The 20,036-nt window shown below is 41.8% G+C and overlaps 1 protein-coding gene across 10 annotated transcripts in view; it reads right to left on the bottom strand.

Moving 5' to 3' along the window:
• The window catches only part of MAPKAP1 (MAPK associated protein 1), a 270,663-nt gene that overhangs the window by 80,069 nt on the left and 170,558 nt on the right, over window positions 1-20,036 (bottom strand). The window contains exon 8 of one of the 10 annotated variants that reach the window (XM_028834834.2): window positions 3,113-3,410. The exons of the other annotated variants lie outside the window; for them this stretch is intronic. Within the exon in view, the coding sequence (XP_028690667.1) occupies window positions 3,397-3,410 (14 nt within the window). The 3' untranslated portion in view covers window positions 3,113-3,396. Of the gene's footprint in view, window positions 1-3,112; window positions 3,411-20,036 lie in introns of those variants that run through there. 10 annotated transcript variants of the gene reach the window in all.

Genomic DNA, 20,036 nt, shown 5'->3' with positions numbered 1-20,036 from the left:
TACCAGTAGGAAACTATTAAATAAATTATGGTATATCTATACACTGGGTTGTCATACAGTTGTTATAAGAATAAGTTGGTTGGGTGCAGTGGCTCACATTACATCTGTAATCCCACATCACATCTGTAATCCCAACACTTTGGGAGGCACAAATGGGAAGATCACTTGAAAGTGGGAGTTCCAGACCAGTGAAACCCCATCACTACAAAAAAAAAAAAGAAAAAAAAAAATTAGCTGGTTGTGGTAGTGTGGAGCTGTAGTCCCAGCTACTTGGGAGGCTGAGGCGGGAGGATTGCTTAAACCCAGGTGTTCAAGGTTACAGTGAGCTATGATGGTTCCACTGCACTCCAGCCTGAGCAACAGAGCAAGACCATCTCTAAAATAACATAAAGCTAGGTTAATAAGACATGGGAAGAATTCTATGATACATTACTAAATTTATAAGATATAGAATGTATAGAGTAAGCTACATGTTAGTAAAGTAAAACCCAAATTACATAGGTGCACTGATATGTGGATTTGTGAAATACACACCACAATCTGGAGGGTCATGAACCAAACCGTTCTCACAGCTGTTCTTTTACCTATAGTAACCTGTGGGACAGAGGAAGGTACAGCAGCAAAGAAGACGGCTTTTGTTTTTACTTTATAGATTCCTATCATGTTTGGGTTTTTGACAGTAGATGATTATAAGTATTACATTTATTTTAAAAATTCAATTTTAAAAAGTGAGGTGGAACAATCTCAGAGATTATTCCAGCTAGACCAGACTAGGGAGACTGTGGCCCCGGAACCTCCTTGAGTCTCCTCTCACACCATCTGGCTCCTCACACATCATGTAGGCTCAGTGGCTCTGGAGAGAGACCTAAACAGTTGAGGAGCCAGGAACTAAATTGGGATAGAGCCTGTTCAAGGGTTTCTGAGGTCCCCAGTCAAGTCACAGGGAGACCACAGAAGCTTCCAGTGCTGCTTAAAGGGGCTGAGCAGGCAAAGCTGAAGAGAACTGACTGGAGCATCCGGGGTCGGACTACAAAGACTGTTTACAGCTGGGTGCAGTCGCTCATGCCTGTAATCCCAGCACTTTGGGAGGTCAAGGTAGGGAGGATTGCTTGAGGTCAGGAGTTCGAGAACAGCCTGAGCAACATAGTAAGATCCTGTCTCTACAGAAAATAAAAATTAGCCTGGTATGGTAGCACACACTTGTCTTAGCTGCTTGGAAGGCTGAGGTGGGCGGATTGCTTGAGCCTAGGAGATCAAGGCATGTAGTGAGATATGATCACGCCACTGTGCTCCATCCTGGATGACAAAGCAAGACCTTCTCTCTCATATATATACACATAATTAGTAACAAAAACTGTTTACAAAGTCAGGCCACAACTGCAGACCAAGGGCCAGATCCCATTCACTCTTGTTATCACCACGGCCTGATAACTACGCCTGCCCCAACCTCCTCACGATTCTACCCAGAGCCACAGAAAACAAAGGGTGTCCCATATGTCTCTGAATGGTCTTCCTCTAGGGCAGTTCTGAAGCCTCCAGGCAGGTTTTGAGATAAGTGGTGGTCAGGAGTCCATCCCTATAGCCTGCGGGTAGAGAAAAGGTCTGGATTTGATCCCTGCCTAAGCTTAATAAAGTGTGTATCTAGGGAATGTTCTGCAAACTCTGCGGACCCCCGCACATTTGAGGCAGTATGATGTAATGCTTATAAGCCAGACTCCTTCGGTTTGAAGTCCCAGCTCCACCACTCACACGTTATGTAATCCTAGGTAAGTTACTTAGCCTTTCTGTGCATTACTTTCCCATCTGTAAAAACAGGATAACAGCACCTGTATCTTAGAGTTGTTGCAAGGATTCATTGAATTAATACAAGTAAAACGGGTAAGTAGAAAGGATGCCTGGCCCACAGTTTTCACCAAGTCTGTAGCTTTAGCTGCATTGTCCCTATGCCTAGGTTACTGCTTCTGCTTTCTAAGCAGCACTTGGAAACAGAAGGGTCTCTAGTTCTCCAGCAGGGGCTGAAACCTCCAGGTCAGCCTTACTGGCCTCATCTTCCTCCCCTCTAATGATATGATAATCCAGAAATACCCTCCTAACCATGCCGTATCAACCATCTGTGCCTTTGCTCATACTAGTCCCTCAGTTTGGAACAACCTTCCCTCTATTTCAATTCTTTAGTCTATGTTTTTTCCCACTCAAGGAATCAAAACTCGGTTTAGATGCCACTGTCTCTGGACTTCTTTGTGCAACCCACACTAAAAAGATCTCTTGTACTACATATATGCAAGTTGAGAATATATGCAAAGAGAGCACATTTCAGCATCCCTACATTCCTAGAACAGTTTCAGCATACAGGTATGTTTAGTGATTATTTGGTGATGAAACAAGCCCAGCCTGCTTAGCTACCACCCAACTCTTCCTCCAAAGTACACGTGGAGCTCCACCTCCACCTGACTCCAAATGTCTCCACTGTTTGGAGATTCCCAACTCTGACTGGGTTTTCTAGGGATGGATGGAACTAGCATGGATCTAGCTGACTCACCTGGACATTGGCTGGAGAATGGAAGACCATCATTGACAGGGTCCTATCCCTCATCCCAATCAGTCTGGTTCTCTTACCCAGACCCATCTTCAGTAGCCACCTATCCCAACATGTATCCTACCAAAGTTACCTGAGCTACAACACACAGGCCTAAGTGGAGTCCACTCAATATCAGAACAAGAAGAGGTAACACATGTACAACCAAAAACTTCAAAACTTGCAGAAGGTTGGGAACCACTGGACAGGAGCCTCATACACGCTGTCGTAGGCAGAGAGTGTGCGAGAAGGCGAGACCCTTCACTACCATGAGGAGTGCTAATACTCTACATCCTGTCACTATGCAGCCAGCAGGAATGTACTTCTCTTTGGAGAAAGGATGTCCCATATTATCTGTAAAAAAGGACATTTTTTTTCCTCCTTGAAATCCAGATTTCACTTGTTAGAGAGGTTGGAAACCTTTACCACTGTCCCTAAGAATCCAATTTTTCAATCCAATCTGTTTCTCTTGAGTCACTGTGACATTACCAAATTTTACATACAGTTATCTGTTGCTCTGTAAAGAAATACAGATGGTTTTGTGGAAATAAACAGCCATTTATTTTAAACAATTGTAAAATAGTTTATGGAAACCAGTGGGGTAATGCATTCAAATAAATGCCAAAACTGGTTGATGGGGATCCAGGGTGCTAAATCACACTGCGGAGGAATTTAGCTGTGGGGAACAGGTAGTAAATCCAGAGTGACAGAATTTCCCGTGATGGCAAAGGTTTCTGACATCCAGTCCAGTACTCAAAACCCACAGCAGTTCAAACCCATTTTCCTTAACACAGCCTTGACAGCCAGTGAAATTAGTGAATTTAGTCACAAGCACCTAAGGACAAAAGACAGAAGAAACAAAAATGAGACTTCATTTGTCTTCAGCCTTCTCTGAGCTATATAAAAGTGGTGATTCCAACCTGAGTCAGTGGAGAGCAAGCTAAGAGCCAACTGTTTTCAGTCAGCAGACTTTGTTATGATATACTGGAATCTGAAGACTTTCATTCAAATCTGCTTATGTCAGAGGCTTGGGTAAACCACTTCCTCTCTGAACTTCAGTCTCTTCCTGTTAAATAAGGATAATACAGTAGTTGTATGTACTTGACAGGATGTTGAGCAGATTCAGTGAGGCACAGGATTATTCTTTGGCGAGCTTGATACCAATGGCCCTGGTGGAAGGGGCTCTAGCCCTGGGTGGGACAAAAGGCTACAGGGCCTCTTTAGTGACTTCTACCAACTCTTCAGGGAAGCACCACTGCCAGTGAATGGCTGGACCAGCCTTTGCAGGAAGAGAGAGAACTCTAAGCCCTTTTTTGCTTCTAATTTTACAGACAATCAACTATAAACTTACTACCCTTCCATTCTCAAACCAGCTTTTTTTCCTTGTAACTGGGCTTCCAATGATGACACCACGATTCACCCAATGAATTAACTCAGTTGGTTCATCAAACATTACTAAACTCCTACCATGTGCCATGTCTTGAGCTAGACACTGCAGATATGAAGATGAACAAGACTCTGAATCTGGCCTCTAAGGACCTGGCATAGTGTACACGGCACTCTCAAGTTTGGACTACTTCTTAGCCTTCCCCCTTTTTGTTGACGTTAAATCAGCTCCCAAGTTCTGCAGACTCTACCCGCTTAATACGTCTCCCTTGTATTCCTTCTCACTCAGGTGGCAGTAATGGTTTCCTAACCTTCTCCTGGCCTCCAGCCAACCACTCTTCACCCTATTGTTAGAGAGTGCTCTCCAGACCCAAATTCTGGTAGATTCAAGGTATCACTTTCATACAATCCTTTCACAACTTCCTTGCAGGCTACTAGTTTAGACGCAAATTCCCTACCTCACTCTCAAGGCTTTCTATCCATCCTAATTTCTTGTCCATCTATGTCCTCTATGACCCAAACTAGTCTCACTGTTCAGTGCATGTATGTTCTGGTTTCCTAACTCCATGTCACTGCTGTGCCCTTCCCTTCACCCAGACTGACTCCTTTAGCTTGTCAAAATCACATCCCTCCTTTTTGATTATCCCCTAAGTCTTATCTTTTCTCCTTCTGACCCCATGACATCAGGCCCAACCAGAGTCCCAGACCGGCCTCCTTCCTTTTCCCCACAATAGGGAAAGTTGTACCAGTTAACGTCTACAGGCTCTGCTTCAAGGCAATAGGATTTCTATAATCCCCAGCCAACCAAAAACAGGGCTTCCTTTTTAAAAACTCTAGCCTTGGCCTTCATATCTTATTCAGGTAACTGTCCTTGCTCCTGGCCCAGTCCTGCCCAGAATGCTGCCCTCAGGCCTGGTGCCATGCTAGGTTCTCAGTGTGCCTCTCTGAAAATCCTGCCCTGCCCTCTGACGTTGCCTGCCCGCCTGGATTTCCTTGTGCATAAATCAGACATTTAATTTATCTGAATTCAACCATACTTGCTAGGTAAAAAGAGGAAAAAAAAGAGGGAGAGACCTGACCAAGAGCACAATTTAAGCAGTTGGGAGAATTCCACTTGCCATGACTCTCAGCGATCCAGTGAGCCCCAAGAGTGTGAATATGCGGCAGGAGTCCAGAATTCATCTTTGCATTTACAAGGTTTGCATTACATGGAACCTTGTAAATGTGTGATAAGTGACTAACTGCATTAAATGGGTGGATGATAGTATCTCAGTCTTTATAGACCAAGTTTGATTTTAGCATTTAAAAATATGTACTTTCAGCTGTTATGATGCTAGAGAAAAAAAGCTGTGTGAATTTAATGAGAAAAATTAAATACATTGCCTCTGATGGGCATTTTTAAAGAGATTTTTATTTCCTACATGTAATTTTGACAATGGGATTTTTACTCACCTGTTGCCTTTGTGATCTAACCCTGGATAAGCTGTGGCTCTTGGTACGGCCACCCCCGGATGCTGAGCATCATCTGCTTCCCTGGTCCTTGCTGCCAAGACCTGCAGTTCCCCCGCTGTCCTTATGGCCCCCTGCTGCTGATTGCCCATCTGCCCTGTTCCCTGCTGTGGGGGCCAGATCCTTCAGAGACTGGCTCCACCTGCCAACAGGGCTTCTCTCTGCCTGCCCCATCTTCCTTCTAATAACCATTGTGCCAGCTGAGGTTGTGTTTCACAAGCCTTGGTAAGTACTTATTAATTAATTAATTAATTAATTAATTATTTTTAATGTAAGTAAAGAGACCAGGCTTGAGGACTGCAACCTGGGAACATAGATTTAGGTTACCCTAAAAACACTCCCAGCACTTTAATTACCACTACCCTGTCCAGCTTTATAATAGCCATTTAAGCTCTCACTTCAGTATCTTCTACTAGGTTAGTGGGACTGTGATGGCGGGGTCAAGCACTACCACCAATTCATGAGACCTTTGGAAATTACTTAAGTGCTCTAAGCACTGTTTCCTTATTTCTAAGTGGGGAATGATGATAATTTCTAACTCATGTGGTTATTATATAGATTAAATGAGATAGTAACACATGTAAAGCACTTAGTTTGGCACATAAGTGCTCAATAAATAGCAACTATTTCTTAATACATTAATACAATTTTGCACATTTTGCCATGTTCAACTCTGAAGCTATTAAACAGATAAGAAGCTGAATTATATATCCTGTTTTATTTTAAGCCAACTGTGACTTACAACCGAAGATGTGAAAATATGCTTCTCTTTGTGCTACAAACAAAACAAAAAGATAAAAGCAATGGGAAAATGGCAGAAGAGGAGATGTGGCTGTCAGCCATTTTCCTTTCTCAGAGTTTTCTTTCTCGTTAGATCTATTATCTGGGAGCTGGGCTGCCCTGCTGGCTTTCCATTTGCCTTGCTAATAACAGTAAATCCAGCAGCTTCCACTGCAGTTCCTGTCTCCTTCAGCTGACTCCCAGGCCAATCAGCATTTCCTCTCTGCTAATGTCAGATGTTCCCTGGGAAGTCCTGCTGAAAAGAAAATTTATGACTAAAGTTTCTTCAGCTTTTAACCCTTCTGCATATCCTGCTCCAGATGCAGGGTACTCCAGAGGAACGCTAGGTCATTCCTACATGTGCACTCCTATGTTCTTGCTGATGCTCTGCTGCTCTGACAAGGGGCCTCGGACCCCTGGAAAAGCCCAAATGAGCAGCTGGGCAGACAGATGCACACATTCTGGGCTGTACCTCATATGTGGACTCAATTTGAGCTGGGTTCCTTAGCAGCTAGAGTCTCTTTTGAACTATAACTCAAAGTAGTCATATTCATACAAAAAGAGCATTAGATCACAAAACTGTGAGTCTGACTGGGTTTCATGACTGAAACTGAAAGGAGGGGACAGGACTAACATTTACTGAGTGGTAAGATAATAACAGCAAAGACTTACTGGGTCCTTGGTGCTTTGCATGGATCTCTGCTTAATTCCACAATAATGCTATGAAGAAGACATTATTATTATTTTCATTCATAAATAAGGAGTTCAAACGGGTTAAGAAACTTATCAAAGAGCTAGAAAAAGTAACAGGAGGCCGGGCGCGGTGGCTTATGCCTGTAATCACAACACTTTGGGAGGCTGAGGCGGGCAGATCACCTGAGGTGGGGAGTTCAAGACCAGCCTGACCAACATGGAGAAACTCTGTCTCTACTAAAAATACAAAATTAGCCGGGCATGGTGGCGCATGCCTATAATCCCAGCTACTCAGGACACTGAGACAGGAGAATCGCTTGAACCCAGGAGGCGGAGGTTGCGGTGAGCTGAGACTGTGACATCGCACTCCAGCCTGGGCAACAAAAGCAAAAGTCCATCACAAACAAACAAACAAACAAACAAAAGAAAATTAATAGGAGCAGGGGTGGAACCAGGTAGGTCTTCTAGAACTCAGGTCTTAAGTAAGCTCCACAGTTAAGGCTACCAACCAGAAGACTATGATCTCATGGCTGGGACCTTATTTTATTGAAGAGGAGACTAAATCAAGGAGCTCAAAGACAGAGAATGACCAGTATAAGCTAACAAAGGAAGCATGATCTTCTGATCCGCAACAGCCACCTCCTAAAACAAATCCTCCAAGGGTCGCAGAAGAGGAGAATACACTGACTTAGGCTTTCAGGAGACAATGGGGTGGCACTCCACAATCTCTTCAGCGGAACAGAGAACAATGGCTGTCTGCCGAGGTTCAGGCTTGCTGGCAAAGGTGGCAGTGGTGCAGCAGCCACTGCCAGGCCCTTACAGACCTTATGTTCTTGGCACAGGAGGGTCTCATCACAGGGTTTTCATTTTAAGTAAGTTCAAGCCTTTGGGGATGTCTGCATGCTGGTTCCATGGACTTTCCTATGACCTCTTCTGTACCTCGCCACAGAAGTTAGATGATATACTTAACCAGATCAGCAAAGCTAGTAAACTAATTTTTGTCCCAATTTAAAAAGAAGTAAGAATGTCAAAACGTACATGTGACAGCTGTTTGGGACTCTGTTATGGAAAAGCAGCTGTTTTCATTTATATTTGAGATATTAGTCATCCTTAGAATGGGACAGAGTGTCCAGCTAATAGCTTATGCTTTAACCTACGGAAAATACGGGTCACAGAGACAAAGTGTTGGCAGAATCACAATACACTGACTATACTCGTATAACATATTGGTCTTAAAAAGTTTGAAAACGTTTATAAGCAGCAGCAACTATTTAATAATGATGTTCTCAGAGAAATCTGACATCCAACATGATGAAATGAATGGTTTGCTTTTCGGAGAAAGGGCGTTTTCAAACAGACAAAATCCACATAAGTAAGGAAAGATCCTTCTAAGCTCCAGAAGTTGAAAGTAAGCTGTTTTAACAAAATTTAAAAATTAACTTTAATCAAAGTAGCATACATTTTTTTTTGAGACAGTCTTGCTCTGTCACCCAGGCTGAAGTACAGTGGTGTGATCTTGGCTCACTGCAAACTCTGCCTCTAGGGTTCAAGCGATTCTCCTGCCTCAGCCTCCCAAGTAACTGGGACTACAGGCGCGCACCACCATGCCCAGCTAATTTTTTGTATTTTTAGTAGAGGTGGGGTTTCACTGTGCTAGCCAGGATGGTCTTGATCTCCTGACCTCGTGATCTGCCCACTTCAGCCTCCCAAAGTGCTGGGATTCATACACACAGTGTTTTGTTTGTTTGTTTGTTTCTAGATGAAGTCTTGCTCTGTCACCCAGGCTGGAGTGCAGTGGTGCAATCTTGGCTCACTGCAACCACTGTCCCTCCCCACGTTTAAGCAATTCTCTGCCTCAGTCTCCGGAGTAACTGGGATTACAGGCGCATGCCACCATGCCCGGCTAATTTTTTGTATTTTTAGTAGAGACAGGGTTTCACCATCTTGGCCAGGCTGGTCTTGAACTCCTGATCTCGTGATCCACCTGCCTCAGCCTCCCAAAGTGCTGGGATTACAGGCATGAACCATTGTGCCCGGCCTCATACATATAGTTTTAAGAGTAAATAATGCTGTTAAGTCCTATGATGAAAAAGAGTAATTCCCTGTCCTATTCTTGAGACCCTCCTTACAGGCAATTTAAGTTTTTTGTTTGTTTGTTTTTGTTTGTGATTTCTGGTACTCACCTTATTTTTTATTAGCATTCCCATAAGTTATTATAAATATCAGACAATATCTATTAACTTACATTAGAAAGAATGAGGACTTAGGCTGTGCTCTCTCTCTCTTTCACACATACCCACACCCCGTTTGGAAAGTGAGTTTGCTTTTTTTTCTTTTTCTGCAATACAGTAGCTTCCAGCAGTAGCTTCCTCCTCCTGGGCACCCTTAGGTGACTATCAATGTTTAAAACATCTGCTTTTGGTATACTCCTCTGGCTCCCCAAGGACTTAGAAGAGATCCATATCATTACAGGAACCTGGGCAGCAACACTAGTTACAATGGATGCACATTGCCTTTCATTTTAAACACATTTACATTTTCATGTGATGATGTAATTCTCTGAGGGAGTTTGATCTCTGATAACCAAAGTACAGTGAATCCACTCCTAAACAGAAAGTGGTGGCCTCAGGTGTGGGCTGGCCGAGGGACAAGTGGCTACGAGCTGTGGACTGGTTTTCACTACATCTTAGTTCATTCCACAAAAGTGCTAACTACCGCCGTGGGTCAGCTGCGGTGCTGGTAAACCATAAGGAACCTAACTCTCCAAAAGGAGTTTTCAAGGTACTCAAGGAAAAGGGGGTACTCTCATTCTTTTCTTTTGCAAGGTGCTTACCAGCAGCTGGCAAGATCAGTGTATTAGGACCTTACTGGGGACAGGGCCATGGTGCCTCTGCCACAAGCCTAAGTGGATGAGGAATACTGATCTCTGGAGAGGATCAGTGTCCCTTCCCAGCTTCCAAGGCTGGGACATGGCCTTTCCCCTTGATGGCCACTGGTGATGGAGTCATTTACTGCTCATGAATTTACCCAGCCCTTTCTGTCCTGTCCACTTCTCCCTGCCTGCATCAAGGAGGGGTGCTGGTAGCCCAATTAAGAGATGTGTGGAAATGAGTGGAAAGAATGAAGTTATGCCTGAGCCTGGGAGCCAGACAGACTCCCTCTATGAGGGGAACTCCCAAACCTGAGGACTCAAGGAAGTCTTTTCTGTTAGAAAATGGAAGCACTAGTGGGGTGCGGCGGCTCATGCCTGTAATCCCAGCACTTTGGGAAGCCAAGGCAGGCAGATTACTTGAGGTCAGGAGTTTGAGACCAGCCTGGCCAACATGGCGAAACCCCATCTCTACTAAAAATACAAAAATTAGCTGGGTGTGGTGGTGTGTGCTTGTAATCCCAGCTACTCAGGAAGTTGAGGCAGAAGAATCGCTTGAACCTTTGCAGTGGGCCAAGATTGTAGCATTGCACTCCAGCCTGGGCAAAAAGAGTGAAACTGTGGAAGGAAGGTGGGTAGGCAGGCAAGGCAGGCATGGCAAGCAAGGCAAGCAAAGCAAGCAAGAAAGAAAGAAAGTAAAAGAAAATGGAAGGACTAACAAAAGCCAGAGCAAGAATTCCTATCAAATGTGTTTTGTTGCTTTGTTTATTGACCATCTCCTATATTAGAATGTTAGCTCTCTAAGATCATGCAACTGTCACCCTTATATCCTTACTCACTACCTGAAATGTAGCCAAGACTCTATAAATATTTATTGAACAATAAGTTAGGTTTCAGACGCACTGTACCTGTACCTGAGAGATCTACATGACCCTCGGGGATTCTTAGACTTAAGTTACATGTTATCTTAATTCACATTGTTCTGCTATTAAATGTAGTGTGCGAAAAAAAAAAAAAAAAGGTGAAAAAAGAAAAGGAAAGCTTAAGTTTTGCTATGATTTGATATTTCTGTGATTATGTGGTGACAGTTTCCAGGAAGATTGAGGAGTTCCAATAGGCCACCTTGTATCTTTTGCAGCACTTGGGCTTTAATCACATCTCACTGACTTTCTGTTTGAAAAATTGGTTCGATGACACAGTAGAATCTACACACCTAGCTGCCTGCCATACTGTGATTAGTAGCTAGGTAACCAGAGAGGTAGATGCTGATACGTCCTCTCCCCAGATCTGCCTTACGGTGCTAATCCAATGCCATTTTCCTGATTTTAAGTCTTCTTTGTCTCAGGACATTATTGTCATGTAAGGCAGAACAAGAAATGCCCTTAGTGACTAGCTATTTTTCTTCTTTTTTTTCTAATGCACTTAAAGCTGTTGCAGATACGCAGCAGAAAGTGCCACTACTTGTAATTTACTCAAAAAGGAAGAACTATGCAAAATTACTAACCAAGTTGTTTAAAACGCCTTTTACATTGCTTATGGGAGTAAAACAGCTCCAGTGTCCGGCCTCTGTAAGCAGCAGAACAGGAGATGGGTGGTTCAGGTCCTTGGTTTTCTGTGGTGGGGTAACTCTACTAAAGCAGTGTTTTTTTCATAGAAAGTAGCTAAAATCAATCTTGAAGAGAAGAGTTTTCCTTACAGCTACTAATAGGATAAACACATCAATGGCCTGACCGAAAAAAGAGGGCCTTCTGCTTCCTCTGGAGACTCTTCATGGAGGCTGGAGAGATGTAATGGGCACATGCAACACTCTAATCCTGTAATTATAGAATCATTTTCATTTTCAAAATCACATGGATATTTAAGTATACTTCCTCTTTTAAATGTTTTTTGAGAAGAAGTAACAGCGTCTGTGAGCTACTAAACTGTGAACACAAAGACTTTTAAAACTCACTTGTAAATGTGTTTGTTACAGGCAATTATAGTTTGTTCACATTATCTCCAGAATCTTTGGCATACGAAATTAAATTTGCAGACATAAGCTATCTGATAAACAAGGCTTGTGACCATTAATCCATCCTTATAGATATATGGTATGAATTCACTTATTAGTAAAAAAAAAAAAATCATTTGAGTTGACTCTCTGGGCCTAGTTTTCTCCTTCTTCAAAATAAAGTGTGCTTCCAGCAGATTCTAATTCAAACACAATTCAAAGGCTCATTCTATCACAAGGTAAAAGCTTTCTATAGACTTAATTCACTGGAAAACAAAAGGTGCAGGCAAAGGCCAAGTCATATGGCTTGGAAGTAAACCAAAACCTAAAGAGAAAAGGAAGTAAACCAAAACCTAAAGAGAAAGGCAGGTTTTATGGCATGCCTGGCATGATAGTGGCAATAGGGATGATGGCAGCTGATGTCCACTGAGCGCCTACTGTGGACTGTTTTCTATGCATTCAGTTAAGACAACAACCTTGCAAGACAGGTATTATTATCTTTATTTACAGAAAAGACAACTGAGGTCAGAAGGGGCTGAAGACTTCCCTAACTTCACAGCTTGTAAAAAGGACAGTTGGGCTGGGGACTGGGGTTGGTTTGGTTGCAAAGCCCATGCTGTTTCCACTGAGTCTTGCTGTCACCCCCAGCTGAAGCGGGGCCATCTGGTCTCTCTAGGGAGAAACAGCTTCCACTGAGCCATGGGCCCTGTAACCTTATCCAGTAGGAGGAAGCACCACACAGTGGTACAACCGTTGGCCATTTGGCTTTGAGTCCCTACTCCCCTACTAGCTGTGTGACCTCAGCAAGTCCTGAAACCTCTCTGAGCTTTAGTTTTCTCGTTTATAAAATGAATATGACAACTGATTCAAATAGTTGTTTTAAGGATTAAAGCGTAATGGAAAAAAGTGTCTGGCAGATCACCTGGCCAAGTTTGAGTATTAATAAGTGGTAATTATTATACCTGTAACTGTATATGCAACTTAAAACCACAGATCAATGGAAGAAATTATGACCTCAAAGGTGTTATTTAACAGATGAGTTAATAACAATAAAATATCCTAGTGCTTTCTATGCTATAAGAATACATGTTTGTACATTCAGAAATTCGTATTAGTATCAACAGTGTCTAAATTATGTATTTTTAATTTTTGTGAGTTCTTTCCCATTGTATTATGAGTATTTACAAACCACAGAAAAGTTGAAAGAACTGAACACTGGAAACCCATATACCCATCACCTAGACCTACAGTTAACATTTTACAATACTTGCTTGATCACATATCTATAAATCCATTTTTAAAAATGCATTTCAAATCAAGGAGGAGACATTACTACATTCACTCTGAACTACTTGAGCGTACATAGCATTAACTGAAGCTCAATATTTGTTTAAGATTCTCTTTTTACTTTTAGGTAAAATTTACATGCAATATATGCACAAATTGTACAAATACAATTTGACAGTCTGACAAATGTACACACTTGGCAACTGCAGCTCCCGTCAATATATAGATTCCCAGTCAATATACAGATGATTAGCTTTATTCCAGAAAGTTCCCTCATCCACATTACATTTTAAGTGAGGAGGCTGTGGTAAATGGAAAAAAACACTAGGCTCAAGAATCAAAGGGACTGGGTTCAAATCTCACCTCTATTACTCATTAGAAACACATACAAGTGTGCACACACGCACTCCATGTCCTCTCTTTCTCTCTGTATCTATGTATATCCTTGGTTTTCTACCATAAAAAAGAGATAATGCCCATCTCACAAGGTCTTTTGTAAAGGTTAAATACAAAAATACCTGGAATACAGTAAGTGTTCAGTAGATGCAATCAAATTGGAATCATTACCTTGGTACTTTCTACCTTTCTCCTACCTCTCTCCAATCTGAGGATATTGTCTTCAAAAAGAAAAGTAAGGACACACACACAAAAAGCAGTTGAAAAAGAGATGAGGGGGAAAAAGGCATCTCTCTGCATAGGCAGTACTCTCCCAATTTATCCACTCTGACTTCAGCTAATTAAACATCTGTCTCAACGGTCTTCTCAGCAAATTAGTCATCCCCACTTTGTGACATTGATTGTTGGTTGCAGCCTTTTCCCCACTTGCTACCATTCCCAGAAACTTCTAGGAGTTTACTCACCAGGCACATGGCAAGGAATGATGCAGGGTCCCCATTAACCCCCTACAGTTGCCCTTGGTGCCAGTGCTGTTCATAATGCTGCCAGGCATGTCCTTAGATCTGCCGCCCCAAAATAAACCGATTAAGGGGTAACAGTGTTTTTGTCTATGTTTCTGATTTCCAGATTATGATGCATTTTCTAGATGCTATGTACATGTACCAGACTAAAGTATTTAATAAACATTTAACTAAAAATCTGTTTTTTAAACTAGTGTTGATGACAAAGCAATCAGATAACAGAAGTTCTCAAATGGGAGGTGAATTAAAGTCTGGTAGATTATTAGACAGCTTTTTCTGAACATATAAACAAAAGCTTTGCCGGTGCGCAAAGGGCCAGCAGGCAAACAAGTGAAGCTGTGTGGCTTGGATGTGTGATCCATTTCTCTACATGATGGTGTGTGTGTGTATGTATGCTTATACACCTGCTTTGGCAGGAAGCAGGGGGAAGTGAGGTGGGGGCGAGCTGTATTCTGAACTACAGAGCACATCTTAAAAATGGTATTCTGAAATCAGGCTTTTTCTCAATCCTTTTTCCCATTAAAATAGTCGTGACTGACCAAAGAACTATCTTTTAGAAAGATAAAATGGCTAATACACACATTAAAAATACTAAAAGACACTAAAGACCCAGAAATGCAAATTAAAATGAGATACTGGCTGCTAACCATCAGTTTGGCAAAAATTAAAGACTGATAACATTCAGTGTTGGTAAGGAGCTGGGAAAAAGGGCATTCTCACATACTGTTAGAATGTCAAAGAACGAGCATAAGTTTTTTTTGTTTTTTTTGTTTTTTTTTTTTTTTGAGACAGAGTCTCCCTCTGTCACCCAGGCTAGAGTGCAGTGGCATGATCTTGGCTCACTGCAACCTCTGCTTCCCAGGTTCAAGCAATTCTCCCTGCCTCAGCCTCCTGAGTACCTGTGATTACAGGCACCTGCAATCTAACCTGGCTAATTTTTGGATTTTTAGTAGAGACAGGGTTTCGCCATGTTGGCCAGGCTGGTCTCAAACTCCTGACCTCAGGTGATCCACCTGCCTTAGCCTCCCAAAGTGCTGGGATGACAGGTGTGAGCCACTGCATTCAGCCAGGCATAAACTTTTTGAAAGGCAATTTGTTTTCCTCAACATTTTAAATAAATATTTGACAAGCAATCCATATTTAAAATCTAGCACAAATGTGTCCAATGAATATTCAAACAAGATTGTTCACTGCATGTTTTTGTAATACTGAAAATTTGGAAATAATCTAAACATCCTTCAATAGAGAGCTAAGTTGAACAAATTATTAGGAAGATAAAATGTGTGGTCACTCTAATATAGAATAATGCTTATGATATATTACTGAACTAAAAAAGTAAACGTAATATCATATATACCGTGTGACATAATTACCCTAAAAACCTTAACACATGTGCATTTTTCATGAGTTCACTTAACAAGCATTTACTGAGTATACTATTTGACAGGTACCTTGACAGGTGTTGATTATGTAAGTGATTTAAAAAACAAAAACAAAAAACAAGAATCCTGTCCACATGAAATGTATAACCTATATGTATATCTATATGTGAACTGAAGGAAAAAAACCAAAGGATTTACACCAAAGGAAGTTAGAGGAAACTTTCATTTTTTACTTCACACATCTCTAAAATGTTTGCTTCTTCCCCAACAAGTATTTAATTTCATTTTTAAAATATCTTTAAATGCCACTACCTTCTTTTGATACTAACTCCAGGAGATCTGGCCACAGGTCAAAGCTATTTCAGTTCTCCCAAACTGTGCATTTAGCTCCAATGAAAGAAACCAGATGTTACCATAGTGTCCACCCCTGTTTCCCGACGAGCAGCTTCTACTCTTCTGCACCCTTAATTCAGGGCTCCATTATCTGTTGGACAGATTTCTTGAGAGCCTCTGCACTTCTCTGCTTCACATTCTGTGGCCTCTAATTCATTTGTACAATATAGATGAGTGTTTTCTAAGAGAAATTCTGATTATATATTGCCCTTCTTTCAACAGATCCCCTCTGCCATCAGAATACAGTTCACATTCAACACAGCTTACATATGGACATAACCTAGCCCCTGATGACCACAGCAGCCTGAACACTCTTTCCCATCCCTCTTTACCTGCCTAGTTTCTATTCATCTTCAGATTTCAGCCAGATGAGGAGCTTGGGATAGTCTTCCCTGACTCCCCAGGATGGAACCAGGGCTCCCTGCTCCCTATGTGCACCCAGGCCCTATACTTACTTCCATGGTATCATCCCTTGCATGGTATTATAATTGCCTGCTTATTCCAACTAAACAGAAAGCTCCTTGAGAGCAGGAACCATTTCTTGGTCTTTACAAAATTCTTAGTGCCTACATAATGCCTATTACAAAACAAGCTCCCAAAACATGAATGCACTTCTATTTTTAAGCTCACTTATCAGGCCTGGCCTGGTCGGATCTGGCCCTGCCTAGTTTCTGTAGTTTATTCTCTGCCCTCTTCCTGCTCCAGTGATTTGGAACTTCTATGTATTGTGACTACATCTCAAAACATGTTGTCTCCTCTACTTAGAATGTTCTTCTTCTCATTTACCCAACTGGCAAAGTTCTAATTAATCTTCAAGAAGCCATCAAATAAATCACCCCAGAGCATCTTTTCTCAGTCCCCTACCCAACCCAGTAGTTTCAAGTAGGACTCCCTTACCTGTGCTGCTTTAGTAGTTTATATACATGTGCTTGTCAATTTACACATTTTAATCCCTCTTTTTCCGTGTACTAATTGGGTTTTCCACCTGATTTCTAGTGCAGCATGGCACAGAGCAGGCAGCATTTGATGACAGTTGAACTAAACAGAGCATCTCGGAGCCACACAGAGCTTAAGAGCACACATGGCCCTGTCCTCCAGTGCCTTGATTAATTCTCACTCAGCCTCTCCCATGTTAGAGTTGAGGAAAGTGAGGCTTTGAGAGGTTAAGTACATCATTATACACATATACAGTTTCCAGAATTTCTTAATTCTGAGATAGATTTTCATTTTTTAAAACATTTATAAAATGAGGATGCAGTTTACAATCAATATGTACATTTAATGTAGTAGTATTTCCTAAGAAGCTATTATTAAATTGGCGGTGCTCTTGAATCGGCCCCTAGTGAACCCAGGAGAAGGCTGTCTGACTTCTAAGTGTGTGTGTGTGTCTCCCATACCACCAAATAGCCTCTCGGGGCATATGTCTTTTTTCTTCCTTTCAGTCTGCTTTTTCATTAATCGAATCCACACTTGTGACTGCCCAGATGAAGTGAATGAATAGATTTTATAATGAAAAAGGAACTTCTGAAAGATTAGCGACTAGCAGGAAGAGTAAATGCTGGTCAAACATAGTTTTGGCAAATGATATATTTCAAGTTTTTCTGATGTGGCAGTCGCAAGAGCTCATAACACCCTTCTAAAATAATTGGGTCTCTAAAGTGGTTCCAAAAGATTTTTGCTTGACATAAATTCTCTAAATTTCCAGGCTTTCTGGATAAAATAGTTGACTGCAATGCCATCTTCAATGTGCTGTGCTCTATATTTGGGAAGATCCATCAGGAGCCTCAGAGCACTCCAGACAGGGAGAGGCTCAGGTGAGATGGAACAGTAAGATAAAGAGGCAGAGAAAGGAGGCAGGCAGGAATATTGAACTCGGAGCTCCTTGCCTGGGGCACTTCTGAGTCACACATTTAAACACTTTAGCAGCCCTAATCTACTGTAGCATTTTCCCAATAGGTCACTGGATATCGAGTATCAGGTCTTCGTTTCCTATTCATCTCCCATGCATGAGAGGCATCAGCATGATTATTTATTCTTCCATAAGGAGGAACAGTTGTCTGCAGAATTTACTGCCTCTTTTTTGACAAAGATCACTTAAACAGTTCTATTTTCCATCCATCCATTCATTCATTCACTCATTCCGCGTTTATTCTTTTAAGGATTACCTGCTACAGCATAAAGAAACCACAAATCTGTGTCCCTGGCTTACAAACTCGACTTTGATAGAAGAAAGAATACTGGATTTTCTGTATCAATTGCACATGAAGTAGGACTCTCTGTTCAACCCTATAGCCAGAACATTCTTTAGCTTACATTAGCCTTCAGAGGGCATTTCAGGCTAGAAGAGTGTTAAAAACCCTACTCCATCTAAAATATATATGGGTTTCCCTTTTCCACAGGGCAGCTTAGGACAGGTGTATGTTGCTTTAAGAAAGCTAGACATAAAACATTAAAACTGACACCAATACAGACAAATTGTGCAATTACAAAAAGAATTCCTGGCTTTATATCCAGATTCACCACAGGGTTCCTTTAAATGCTGCACTTCCCTAGTGCATTTAGATCTCAGAATCAATGAACGTTTCTGTTTACAGAATTTTAAATTTGTTCTCCCATTAGGGTTCTAATAAGCAACATGGTACAAATAAAAAGAGTATGGGCTTTGAGGTCAAAAAAGCCTGGGCTCCAATTTAGATTCACCATTTACTTACTGAGGAAACTTGGGTAAGTTTAACCTCTTAGAGCTGAGGAAAGTGAGGCTCAGAGAAGTACATCATTACATATACGGTTACCATAGGTCCTTAATTCTAAGATGCACCTCTTTTTTTCCTTTACTTTTAACATTTCTAAAGCCTCATCTTCAAAACAGGCATAATAAAATCTACTTTCCAGGGCTGCTGTACAGATTAAATGAGGTAGCATTTCTAGGTACACCAAGGCACTCCATTCATTAGCTCCCATGTCCTTGAAAGGGGTCCTCCTTTTGGAAAGACCAACTCCTCCCCTGGCACACAAATCCCTTTTAAAATACCTCCCCCCGCAATACAGAGTCTTGCTCTGTCACCCAGGCTGAAGTGCAGTGGTGTGATCATGCCTCACTGTAGCCTTGACCTCCTGGGTTTAACCAATCCTCCCACATCAGTCTATGACATATTATTGAGTTAAAAAAGTAAATGCAGTATCATATATACTGTGTGACATAATTACCCTAAAAACCTTAACACATGTGCATTTTTCATAAGTTCACTTAACAAGCATTTACTGAGCATACTACTATTTCTAGTCATACTACTATATATTTGACAGGTACCAGTCACTGGGACTACACACGTGTGCCACCACGCCTGGCTAATTTTTAATTTTTTTTTGTGAAGACAGGGTTTCACTATGTTGCCCAGTGTGGTCTCAAACTCCTGGGTTCAAGCGATCCTCCTGCCTTGGCCTCTCAAGTGTTGGAATTACAGGTGTGAGCTACTGTGCCTGGCTACAATACTCTTAATAAATAATAAATTCATCTGTCTACAACTTTCTCAGTCTATCTGGCATGAAAGTAAGGCCTACTGTGTGTGGTATTTTGGTGACTGACCCTGCTGCAGCCAGTCTACCACAGCAGGTCCACAGTGGGCCACAGGCTCGAAATTCTGCACCTCCCCATGGCCTTGGGTGCCCAGGGTCTCTGCCTGATCTGTATCCCTCTGTCATAAGGCAATCATCAACTCTGTATTTTTTTCTCCATTTCTTTCAAGTTCTTTTATTTCTTTGTGTTCATACTCTCTGTGTGTCTCTTATCCTCTTTGGGCCTCAGTGTATTTCACAGTGGTTAAAAATTTGGATTTAATTCTATACAGACTCGTATCTTAAAACTCTCTCTGGTTGCTGTGTAAACAACAGACTGGAGAGAGGCCAAGAGCACGAGCACAAAAACCATCCAGGGTGCTATTTCAGCAGTCTAGGTGGACAGTCATGGTGACTTGGACCCATCCTCCAACAGAGATGAAGACAACTAAATGGATTCAGGATCTATTCCAGAGGTAAAACTGACAAGACTTGTTAATGGATAAGATGTGGGGAGACAGTGCAGGAAAAATTCAAGACTGACAGCTGGGTATGTGGCTCAGGTGAATGGGTAGATGATGGTGCCACTCTGTGCAGAGCACCTGCTTTATCTCCCTTAAAGGATCAATTTTACTATAATTTTTTTTTTTTGGCGGGATTGGGGGTTAAGTAAACTGCAAAGTAATCTTAAATGTTCTTT

Source organism: Macaca mulatta, chromosome 15, assembly GCF_049350105.2.
Source record: "Macaca mulatta isolate MMU2019108-1 chromosome 15, T2T-MMU8v2.0, whole genome shotgun sequence".
In the NCBI taxonomy this organism is placed as follows: Eukaryota; Metazoa; Chordata; class Mammalia; order Primates; family Cercopithecidae; genus Macaca; species Macaca mulatta.
This window is presented reverse-complemented; position numbering and strand designations above follow the sequence as displayed.